At 45.4% G+C, this 12292-nt stretch overlaps 1 protein-coding gene across 1 annotated transcript; it reads left to right on the top strand.

Moving 5' to 3' along the window:
* The first annotated feature begins 201 nt into the window (after window positions 1-201).
* ATOX1 (antioxidant 1 copper chaperone) lies at window positions 202-9874 on the top strand. The gene is made up of 4 exons (XM_082211848.1): window positions 202-378; window positions 3964-4039; window positions 6917-7087; window positions 9624-9874. Exons 1-3 carry the CDS (start codon window positions 373-375, stop codon window positions 7039-7041), a joined length of 207 nt encoding a protein of 68 aa, XP_082067974.1. The 5' UTR covers window positions 202-372; the 3' UTR covers window positions 7042-7087; window positions 9624-9874.
* The last annotated feature ends 2418 nt before the right edge of the window (window positions 9875-12292 follow it).

The following is a 12292-nucleotide window of genomic DNA, read 5'->3' as shown; positions in this document are numbered from 1 at the left end:
TAATCTCAGAGTCGTGGGTTCCTGACCCACGCTGGGCCAAAGATTCCTCCTGCCTTGCAGGGGATTGGACTAGATGACCCTTCGTGGTCCCTTTCCCCCTCTTACAATTCTAAGATGCTACAGACGCGTGGAATTTCTCCTCCTAGCGGCGCAAAGTGCGAAGAGCGCGCGCGTCCCCGCCTTCCCGACGCCGACTCTGCCGGAGAAGGCTTAGCGCAGGAGGGGGGGCCGGCCAGTGGGAGGGGCGCGAGCTGGTTTGGTGGCCTTTCATTTCGTGGAGGCTGCGGAGGGAGCCGCGTCGTTCCGCTGAGCAGCAGCCAGGAAGGCTTCGGAGGAAGAAGAGGAGGAGCAGCCGCCGCAGCAGCAGCAGCCATGCCGGTGGGTGGTGATTCCTTCGCTAGGCTGGGCAGTCGCGCCGTTGCCCTTTCCGGACGCAGCATCAGCCTTTCCCCACATCCATCTGCCGTTGTCGTTTCTACTGCCGGGAAAAGGAGGAGATGGACTCGCCTTCCGGGGATTCCTAACGATCGGGCCCAGTTTGAAAGACGCCCGCCCTCGGCCCCGTTGCGACTCGGAAGGCGCCCCTCCCGCAAAACGGGGTGACGATGTGGAAGGGTGCTGCTCAAGGCACGGGGTGCTCTGCGCTGGGATCGGGGCGGTACCGGATCTGCGGCTTGGCACAGGCTTCCCTTGGCGGCCTTGGTCATGTCACTTAAAGGCTGGTTGTAAAGGGATTATCATCATCATTATTATTATTATTATTATTATTATTAGTTTGCTAGTATTTATAAAGCGCTTGATCGCAGGAAAAAACAACATCCAAGCAGTTTTTAGGGTACTGTGAGGTATGGGCATAGTCAGGATGGTGTGGGAGGGGGCAGCTGCCCCCCCCCCCATCAAGTAAATACTGTAAATAAAAATACTGAACTAACTGATCAGTTGTGTTGCAGATACTGTAACTTGGTTCTATACCCCACCCCTTAACATAAGGCTTCTCCCCACCCCCCAAAAAATAAATCCTGGCTTACACCCATACTGTGAAGTGGTGTTGGTGCCAGATTTGCAACGTGGTTTTGTCACACACATTATAGTGGTTCTTAAACTGCTTCTGCTCGCTGCTGCTGTGTGGCCGGCCTCTCTTGATCCATTTTTAAGTCTCCCATAAGGAGGGTTTGCTGCCACCGTTTGCAAAGCCAGGTAGATCACACTGATAATGAGCTGTGTGTTTTAAATCAAGTTAGGGGGAAGCGAATTAAGAGGTTCCCAATAATGAAGAAATGGGAGCCAAAGCTGTATGTTTTGCTTCACCTGAGGGTGTGTGTGAAGGTTTAAAGTGTTTTTATCCCTCTATTAAGTGGGGGGAAAGTCTCTCAAAGCTTCTTACACATATCAGTGATAAGACCAGCCTTAACCAACCTGTCACCATCCAGATGTTTTGGACCACAATTCCCACCAGCAGTCTGGTTGTCTCTTGAGTAATATCTGTGCTTTGGAGGAAGGGTGGTATAGAAATTTAAAGAATTACAATATAAACCCTAAGCCTGAGGCCTTGATCACCACCCCCTGTTGTTTTTCTTCATTGCAATCCCAATGGGTAACCTCTGATGGCAGCAACCCATTGCCTCTCAGACTACAGTTATGAAAAACCAGAAGCCAATCCTAGTGTTGTATTCCACCCTCACAGGATCACTTTGGGAATTGATCCCTAGGAGCTGATGTTACAACAGGACTGCTAATCTGTGTATTGCTTGGTTGTGAGTGCCTCCTTTCTTGAGCAAGGCCTGATAGTGGTATAGGATCCTGCACACAGTGCCCCTCACATACAAGGGCAAGAATACATTTTAAACGGAGCGTGAGGATCCCTTCAAGAACATTTTGTGTTCTTCAAGTGACGCATTAAAGAACTAGTTGTATTAAGGTCTCCCACAAAGCCTAGGACTTGCCGATCAGAAGGTTGGTGGTTCGGATCCCTGCGACGGGGTGAACTCCCATTCCTCAGTCCCAGCTCCTGCCAACCTAGCAGTTTGAAAGCACCTCAAAGTGCAAGTAGATAAGTAGGTACCGCTCCGACGGGAAGGTAAATGGTGTTTCCGTGTGCTGCTCTGGTTCGCCAGAAGCGGCTTAGTCATGCTGGCCACATGACCCAGAAGCTGTACGCCAGCTCCCTCGGCTAATAAAGCGAGATGAGCGCCACAACCCCAGAGTCGGTCACGACTGGACCTAATGGTCAGGGGTCCCTTTACCTTACTTTAGTGAAAGTGTCTCATTTGAATAAACCTTTCAGCTTCTAGCAAAGATGGAAGTGACTTGAATCTATGGAAAGATTCTAGGGGTTTGTCCATCTTATGTCATCCAGTTCTGTTTGGCCCATCCCTGATATAGAACAGATTATGTGGCTTGGATTTCAGGCCTCTCTCCAGTTTCATCTTTATGAATTGTGTTTTTAGAGGTGCTAGGAAAAACTGGTTAGTAATGCAAGATCTGGCTCTTTTTTTCTCCTCACTCTTCTCCCTGCCCTCCCCCAGTAGACTCCAGTAATATTACACAATAAGCCACAGGGACATACAATTCTCTCAGGGCTGGACTGTTTACGAAGGATGCAAGTTCTGCCACAACTTTTAAACATCCTGGGTTGGGTACATACTTCATACTATGAAGAAAAAAAGTACTGTTAAACTGTCTACTGAGGGGTGTTGTTGTTGTTTACTATAAAATGGCTATTTTATAACTCAGTGTTGTAAATGTCTCTTTAAAAAAGATAGTCTAGTTAAAATTGAAGTACAAATTAAACACACAAATGTTTTTAGACTGAAGGAACGGCCCTCTATAAAGCAAATAGTTAAAAGCTGTTCTTCTGCATTAGCAGAAAAGCAGGAAAAATAAATATTTTGAGGCCAAACATTAATATGGCATAATAAACATTATGGCCTTGATTCCAGGACCAATGAAGTATCTAGTCATCTCTGAACTTCATTCCAGACCCAGAAAATGCCATCCTGGCTGATCATCAACTGCATCAACCCGAATTATCTCTTGTAACTGTGTTAGCTCTGCAATTTGCTCTGTAGTATTTGTTTTCTATCAATAAGGACATTTCTTTTTCGTCTTATGAAAAGAAGCTGTTTGTTTTTTTGCAGGGTGGGGAGAATGGGTCCTTTGTTGTCTTTAAATAGACATTACAGGTCAAGTGTGTTTTTGATTGTAACGGATTTTACCTACTTTCTGTTCTTGTGTGGAAATACTTTCTGTTTCTGGTGTGGGGCAAGGCAGGAAAGAAAGCAAAAGTGAGAAAAGACACTCCCCCCCCCCCAAGAAAGAGTCCTGTTGGATCAGACAAATGCCTATTTAATCTAGTACCTTGTTGCTTGCATTGGCTATTCAGATACCCACCCCATGAGTAGGACTCAAAGGCAATAACTATCTCCCACTGTTCCAGTAAATAATATTCAGAAAGCAGCAATACTATAAAATAGTAGTGTAAATGTTTCATGTAGATGTAGTGTTAATTAGCTAATTGTTTAGGAAATGCATGAAGTACCAATAGAATTTCCTAAATCAGCCTTCCCCCACCCACCTTGGTGATTTAAATTGCCTTGATTTAAATTAATTCACCCTGACAGAAGGGAAGGAGAACATCGTTTTGGCTGACAATGTATTCTTAAAGAAAATGCATCTACAACTTGATCGCAACATTTAAACAACGTCTCAGCAAGTTATGTTCATACGCTCAAAGACTATGGAGCACAGGTTTATGGGTGCTACAGTTGACATCAACCTGAAATTTATTTATTTATTGCATAAATTTCAACATTTTAACAAGGTATCCAAACCCAAGCAGTTAAGGTCAAGCTTTGATACTAGCTTTTATTATTGTTTAATAAACTAGTGTTATAACATCATTGTGCAGTTGCTCAGCGAGAGATATTTCAATGGCCTCTCCATTCTTTCTCCTTGCAATTTCAGAAACATGAATTCTTTGTAGACATGACCTGTGAAGGGTGCTCTAATGCCGTCACCCGTGTTCTCAACAAGCTGGGAGGTGAGTGATACCTGGCAGACCACAAGACTCTGAACACTCAAGGCTTCTTCTTGCACTTATCATTACGCTTAAAGTATTCCTGCTTGCATTGTTTGAGGCTCCTCATGGGGTCCCTGCCATGGGAGCATATTCACCCAGTGCTTTTCCAACTGTACTGGCTCCCGGTGGAGTACAGGGTCAGATTTAAGGTGCTGGTTTTGACCTTTAAAACCCTTCACGGCCTAGGACCCTCATACCTATGGGACCGCCTCTGGGTATGCCCCACGGAGGACCTTAAGGTCCATAAATAGCAACACCCTAGAGGTTCCGGGCCCTAAGGAAGTTAGATTAGTCTCAACCAGAGCCAGGGTCTTCTAGCTTGGTTTGCAGTTGTCAGTGCAGCATGCTAGAAAATGTTCCAACTCATTCATCTTTGCATATCGTATTTTCATTGCAGGGTTTTAAAAAGATTAAATGAGCCACTTAAATGATGTGCAGCTTTTGCTTCATTCTTTGCCCTAGCTGAAGTAGCAAGCAACTTCTAGAGGGCTTGCTACTTTGCTCCTAATACAGTGGTACCTCCAGTTATGAACTTAATTCGTTCCGGAGGTCCGTTCTTAACCCGAAACCGTGCTTAACCTGAGGCGCGCTTTCGCTAATGGGGCCTCCTGCTACTGCCGTACCACTGGCACGCAACTTCCACTCGCATCCCAGGGCAAAGTTCACTACCAGGAGACCTACTTCTGGGTTAGCAGAGCTCATTACCCAAAGCGTTCGTAAGGAGGACAGTACGTAACCCGAAGTTCCACTGTAGAGGTAGTTAGTCAGTAACTAAATATTGATTGTTGCTGGAATGTTTAACTTTCATCCCGTGTCCCTTAAGACTGCGTAATTTACTCTTCTAGACAGTTGCCCAGTCAACTTTATTCTGTTTACAAGATCAAAGGCTTACTCCAAAACTCATTTAAATCATTGACGCATAACTCTGGTTGCTTCTGCTCTGCAGTAGGAGAGCTGAATCTGCTGCTGTCTTTACCACCTTAGCAAGGGTCTAATCTCCTGTCCTCCATTGGTGTCAGCATAACTGTTGCAAGACACTGAAGATTGCCCCCACACAAAGGATTTGCTACACATAAATTTCTTCCACGTTGGGACAGAAATGAACCTCATGTGCCTCACAGTCTTCTGCATTTCATTCTGTCGGCATATACTGAGAAGCCGCATGGTGCCCTTTTGTGTATATGTAACATGTGTGTGCCTAAAGTCCCCATGTGTGGTTCCATGCAGTTTCCTACCCCAATGTTACTTCCCCGTAGGAAACCACCAGCCTTGATAATGTACCTCCTTATAAAAAGTTCCCTTGGTATAGAAAGCTAGCATGTGCAAGGTGTTCTTCTTTCACGAGAACGCCTTTCAGCTGCAGACAACTGATGTTGCAGCCAGGGAGAATCCAGCTCCCAACCATCTTGGATTCAGAGCATATGGCCCTTCCTAAGGGAAGATAGTCTAATGGAAGGAGAAGTAAGGGTGAAATTCTAAAGGAAACATCTGTCTCGCTGCAAAAGCCCAATACAGAGAAGCCCTTGGTCCATCTCGCTCAGTATTGACTGGCAATGGCTCTGCAGGGTCTTAGTCAGGGCTTTTTCACATCACATCATCTGCTACCTGGAGAGGAATATGGGAAACTCCTTTTACACAGAGTCAGACCATTGGTCAATCTCTCAGTATTTTCTTAAGCTGACCAGCAGTTGCTCTCCAGGATTTCTGACAGAGGTCTTTCCCAGCCCTACCTGGAGATCCTGGGGATTGAAGCTGAGACCTTTTTGCCTGAATGCTCCACCAGAGTTTCCCAAACTTGATTATCCAGCAGTTTGTGGACTACAATTCCCATCAACCCTAGTTGCCAGGACCAGTGGTCAGGGATGATGGGAGTTGTAGTCCAACAACAGCTGGAGGCTCAAGTTTGGGAAACCTTTTGCTCTACCATCAAACTAAACCATGTTTTACTCATTTTTCAACGCTTGAGATGTTTTCATGCCTCTTTTGATGATTTTATCCCTGTACTCCATCTTACTACAGTGGTGCCTCGCAAGACGAAATTAATTCGTTCCGCAAGTTTTTTCTTCTTGTGAGTTTTTCGTCTTGCGAAGCACGGTTTCCCATAGGAATGCATTGAAAATCAATTAATGCGTTCCTAGGGAAACCGCCTTCAGACCAGGTCCGGGGACAGTCTGTCCCCAGACCTTTTCTGAAGGCTGGCGGGGGAAGAAGGAGTTCCCCGCAGGGCTCTCCAAGCTGCGGATAGCAGCCTGCTGCCCCGCACGAGGGGCGCTCTTTAGCAGAGCGCCCCTCGCGTGGGGCAGACATTCGCAGTTTGGGGAAGGGCGCTCTGTTCTGAATGTTGGCGGTGGGGAGGAAAAACCCTCCTCCCACCGCAAGCCCCGGGAAGGCTGCGCGCCTTCTCCTCTGTTCCCGGACCTCCCACCACAAGCCTTCAGGACAGGTCTGGGAACAGAGGAGAAGGTGTGCTGCGTTTCCCCGCTGTCCCAGGAGATTTCCCTATGGGCTTTCGTCTTGCGAAGCAAGCCCATAGGGAAATTCGTCTTGCGAAGCCTCTAAAAATCGGAAAACCCTTTCGTCTTGCGGGTTTTTCGTTTAGCGAGGCATTCGTCTTGCGGGGTACCACTGTATAGCTTTCTCAGAGTGAAGATTACAAATCTGTAAACAAATAAGCATAAGATAAAATACAGCCCCACCTCAACTGATGGATGTATTGCAAGTTAATATAGACTATCCATTTGACATTGCCACTCATTCAAGAAGGTGGGAGAATAAATTGCAGGCAGGAGACTTCAAATTTCCAATGCTGCTTCTGTACGCTGTGTCCTTTCTTTTTAGGTGTTCAGTTTGAAATTGACCTGCCCAACAAGAAGGTGAATATAGAGTCAGAGCACAGTGTTGACACCTTACTGAACACCCTGAAGAAAACTGGGAAAGATGCCTCCTACCTTGGAGACAAGTAGCCACACAGGAAGGCGTGGCTGCTGGGGCTACTGTCCTTCAGGAAAGGTCAGTTGCTAGGAATACTCTTAAGCCACTCAGGGCAGAATGCTAAAGATGAGAAGTGTGCTGAAAACAGCAACCCCCACATTGTATAAGAAACAAAATGTATGATGTGACAGAAATCTTGCTAAGAGTTTCCCACCTCCAGTGACTTCATAGACTGGACTGAAGTGAGGGCAAGGAAACTCTTAACTGGATGACTTCATGCCGCGTGTTCTCTTTTATATATAATATCAGAGGAGGAGATAGATCCTGTGCCATATATAAAAACTTCCTCTGCAAGCCCTGATATTTTATGTCCATTGAAGCCGGCCTCTTCTTTTGAAGTAGAGGAGCTGGTGCTGTATACAAGCTAGGACTCAAATCCAGCAGATTGTGCGTAAATCATCTGCGACTGTGTGTGCCAGGCATTTTGAAACCCCGCAAACCAGCTGTTTGGCAAGGACAGGGGCAACTGAATCCTGCGACTCCCAAGGATCTTATCAGTGGGATTTCAGCCTTGTTTAAAGGAGGGATGTTTCTGGGCTCTGCTCCCATTGGACCCAAACCAGCATGGCCAGCAAAAAAGATGATGGAAACTGTTACTTGACAATATCTGGAAGGCCATAGGTTCCTTAACTGGCTTCATAGTCTATACACATGGATCCATTTGTGGAACTGATTTTACAGTGCCGGTTTATTCTAGCTCATCTGGGTGTGTATATCTTGATTGGGCCATGAAGCTTTGCAGAGCCATGGAGGCCACAAGCTGTGGCCTTAAGTTGCCATCACCTGATGCTCATTTTTCTGTCTTGCTGTGGTGTCTTGTAAAACTTGATCCCCCCCCCCCAAGTTGTATGGCTTAGTAGGAAGTGTGCTGTAGGAGATATGCATGCGCTGTGATCTGGTGTGAAACGGATAACCCTGTTGCATAGTTTTTTGTAACGGGTGGAGCTCTGTCCTTCCCCAAACCTTCACTCTTTCTCAAGGTTGGGAACCGTTTTTTAAAACTCTTTAAAAAATACTTGGTTCTTGGTTACGTGAAATAAGAAATACATATAAGCTTGTAAAGAGAGAGGGAAACAAGATAAGAGCTTCCTTCTTTTTGAACACTTCCTTAACTTTTCCTGAGACTGAAATTGCCTAGTATAGAAATATCTTCTGAGCCTATCTGGTTACTTTCACACCATTGATTGGTCCTGAATTACCAGAAGTGAATTACATTTAGCCCTGGGGTAGGAATTAACGGGCTTCTCCACCATCAGCAGCACCTACAAGGGTGCCCCATTAAGTTTGTAGAGTTAGCAAACTACCAGTTTGGTTCTCTTGCCACCGTGGCACTAAGGAGAAAATACCTTCAAAAATTATTGTCTGCACGCTGCCAGTGTTTTGGCAGAATTGCTGGCTGTCCTGTGGTTCCATCAATGTGGGAACAATAACAAATAGGTTTTTTGTGTTGTTGTTTTTGAGGAATGCTCTGCTCCCTGTGCACCATGAAAATTTAAGCCATAATTGATTGAACTCACACAAAAATGCTTTATATTAGTAGGATTGAGTGGGGCATGTTTGCATGAGAGCAGCAGAACCTAATAACTTTGAGTCTTTCCAAAGTGCGCAGGGAACATGGGTCCGACTCACATTAAATGAACAAGATTTTTATTTTGGCTATATTTAGGCCCAGTTCTGCATGCCTTTTTCTCTTTAAAAAAAGTTCTGCGCACTAAAAAACAATCAAAATCCTGTGCCACAATAATGATTCTGTACACAGCAAAACCGAATTATTTGATGGATAATCTGTTTTGCACAACACAGCTGCTGCTCATCATGAGAACCAGGGTGGAGAGAAATATATCTGTAAAATATTATTTGCCTATCTGCTTTTACTACCGAAGATTCTGTTCTGTCCTCATACCACCCCAAGTTCTGAGTTTTTAGTAGGCATTGGCTGCGCACTAGAATTCAGGCATGCTAGTGCCACATCCGCACCATACCTTTAAAGCACCATGATGCCACTTCAAACAGTCACTTGGTGTCCACAAAAAGAATTCAGGGAGCTGTAGTTTGTTAAGGGTGCCGAGAGTTATTAGGAGACCCCTAGTCCCCTCACAGAGCTACTATTGCCAGAGTGGTTTAACAATCAATCCCTCTTCACAGGAAACTCTGGGAATTGTAGTTTTGTGAGGGGAATAGGGGCCTTCTAACAAGGTGCGGAAGGAATTGTAAACACAGAAGTCAGGTAGGTAGGTAAGTAGGTAACCCACCAATCCATATACAGCCAAACTGCTTGTGGATGCCAGCACACCAAGGACTTTCCTTCTTTCCCACCAGCTTTTGTCTGCCAGGAACTGCAGCGATGGGGAGCAGGAGCAGAACATCATTATAGGCCGCAAGAAAAGATTTCTGCCTGCTTCTACACACCAGGGGGAGCAGCAGTTGTAGTAGCCTGCAGTAACCAGATGAGGGCCCCCCAAGGCAGCCTTTGTTTAAAATGGATGTTCCTTCTAGGTCCCACCAGCAGATGCTGCCCTTGCTTAACTCTCTCCCCCCTTCCTTTATTTTGCAGCAACGCTTAACATGGCTTCAGTCCGAAGGCGGCTGTTTACACTTCTGTCGATCTTCCTTTGACCACAGTTGCCCTGCCAGATGTTGGAGAAGAGGGGAAGGGTGGGAAGAAGAAGAAGAAGAAGAAGGCCTTTGGCGGGGGAAGGACTATGAGAAATTTTGACTGCAGATGTCCCACGTATTGTCCTACAGCTGTAGTGTTTCTTCTCTTTGGCTTTGTAATAAAACTTGGATCTGCTATATTCAAGTAAACACCGTGGCTCTTAGTATATATCTTTTAAGCCCTGTTTTCTTTTTGGTGGGGCAGGAGCTGACTTTCAAAAATGAGTACCAATCGTGAGCTGATTTATTTCAGTCCACCAATGAGTTAATATTCTAAAGAGATGAACTGAGCATTGCTAAGATACATCATTGGGTGCCAAGGAGTGTAGCTCAGTGCTAGAGCATCTGTTTTGCATGCAGAAGGTCCCAGGTTTATTCCCTGGCATCTCCAGTTAGGGCTGGGAGTATCCCACCTGACCCACTGCCAATCATGGGGGCAATCCTGAGCTTGATGGACCAATGGTGTCGCTCGGTATTAGGTCACTAGGTTCCAAACATATTCTCATTTGACTAAAATTCTCCAATGGCAACATAGCAATTGGGTGCCATAGTGGATCAAGTGTCAGACATGTCAGGGAGGTGAAATCTCTTGTCTTATGTGCACTTGGAGACATTTGACGAGTGACCTTAAACAAGTTACTGCCTCTTGACCTTAAACAAGTTACTACCTGCCCAGGATAGTGGGCCAATAGAAATGGGAGAACCTCATTTGTATTGCCTTGTGCTCCTTGAAGAAAGGTTGGAAGCAAACATAGTGTGTCTTAGTCCTTGTACACTGGTACCTCGGGTTAAGTACTTAATTCGTTCCTGAGGTACGTTCTTAACCTGAAACCGTTCTTAACCTGAAGCACCACTTTAGCTAATGGGGCCTCCTGCTGCTGCCGTGCCGCCAGAGCACGATTTCTGTTCTCATCCTGAAGCAAAGTTCTTAACCCGAGGTACTATTTCTGGGTTAGCGGAGTCTGTAACCTGAAGCATATGTAACCTGAAGCGTATGTAACCCGAGGTACCACTGTACTTCCAGAAGAGCATCTGCACTTCTTTCTGCTGCTATTGAGAAGAAACGAGCCAGAAATGGCTGTGGTCACTTCAGTTTAATATTAAGACAAGAATAGAGACGGCCTTTTAATTTTTATATTTTTTGGTTGAGGAGTGGGGAAATGTTCTCACGCTGCCTGCACCATTTTATTGGGGAATCAGTGGCAGAAGATAGAGCATCTGAGGAAAAATCCAAGAGAAGGTGCTGTGAGCAAATAAGCGATAATAGTTGTGTTAATATATCCCACAGCTAGCACATCTCTGGAGACGCTAAGCTAATTTCCCTCATAGGTCTCAGGAGTAGGTTGTTGTTTGGAAACTATATATAACATTTTCCATCACAACAGTATACACTGCCAAACAAAGGTCTTGAATAAGGAGAGATGTGCTAGCTACAGAGATGGGTCTCTCTTCTCTTCCCCCACACTTTCCCAGCTATCAGTTCATGCAATTTCCTCCTCTGTTTCTCAGTCCTAAATGTCAATAACAATTGTCGCAATGCCACGAGAGTCTGTAAAATGAATCTGAAATGTGAATCTGAGAAATGCAACCAAAACAAACCTAACAGCTGGGGAGTGGCTTGTTGATTTCATCTCCCCCCCACCGCACCCCACTTAATCACAATAGAAATGGTGGATGAGGTTTCCTTGTCCTTTAAAACACACATATACACACTCCATCTTCCAAGACAACCTTTGGCACACTTACCTATCATCTACCTATTTTGATGTCGCCCTTCAATGGAGGAGCACAGGGCAGTTTACAATATGAAAACAAAAAAAATACATATAGTAACAAATGAGAACAGTGCTCTCCCCTGTTTAAAAGGCCATAGATTCTCTAGTTACAGATAGGTAGCCATGTTGGTCTGCCATAGTCAAAATAAAAAAATTCCTTCCAGTAGCACCTTAAAGACCAACTAAGTTAGTTCTTGGTATGAGCTTTCGTGTGCATGCACACTTCAGATACACTGTGTATCTGAAGAAGTGTGCATGCACACGAAAGCTCATACCAAGAACTAACTTAGTTGGTCTTTAAGGTGCTACTGGAAGGAATTTTTTTATATAGATTCTCTAATTAGCCAAAGGCCTGAGAGAAGAGGAATGTTTTTGCTTGATGCCTAAAGATATGTAATGAAGGCACTAGGTGAGCCTCCCTGGGGAGAGCATTCCACAAGCAGGGTGTCACCACAGAAAAGGCCTGTTTTCATGCTGCCACCCTCTAGCAAAGGAGGCACAGAAAGAGCAACCTCGCATGATGATTGTAGGGTCCGGGAGGTTCATATGGGGACAGGCAGTCCTTGACGTATTGCAGTCTTAGTTAAGGCTTAGTAGGGCAAAACCAGCACTTGGAATTGGGCCCAGAAACTAGTTGGCAGTTCAGCTAGGATTGGCATTATATACTCAATCCATCTTGCCCAGGACGGAACCTGGCCTCCCAATTCTGCACCAGCTGAAGTTTCCGAACCATCTTCAGAGGCAGCCCCATGTATCATACATAGCAGTAATCTAACCAAGAGGTCACCAGAGC

The sequence above is a fragment of the Podarcis vaucheri genome (assembly GCF_965113315.1).
Source record: "Podarcis vaucheri genome assembly, chromosome: 2".
In the NCBI taxonomy this organism is placed as follows: Eukaryota; Metazoa; Chordata; class Lepidosauria; order Squamata; family Lacertidae; genus Podarcis; species Podarcis vaucheri.
This window is presented reverse-complemented; position numbering and strand designations above follow the sequence as displayed.

What these genes read in the sequence shown, in the direction of transcription:
- ATOX1 (XM_082211848.1), top strand. An exon ending in TGTTCTCAACAAGCTGGGAG is followed by an intron (nt 4,040 to 6,916) that starts GTGAGTGATACC and finishes CTTTCTTTTTAG; the next exon opens with GTGTTCAGTTTGAAATTGAC.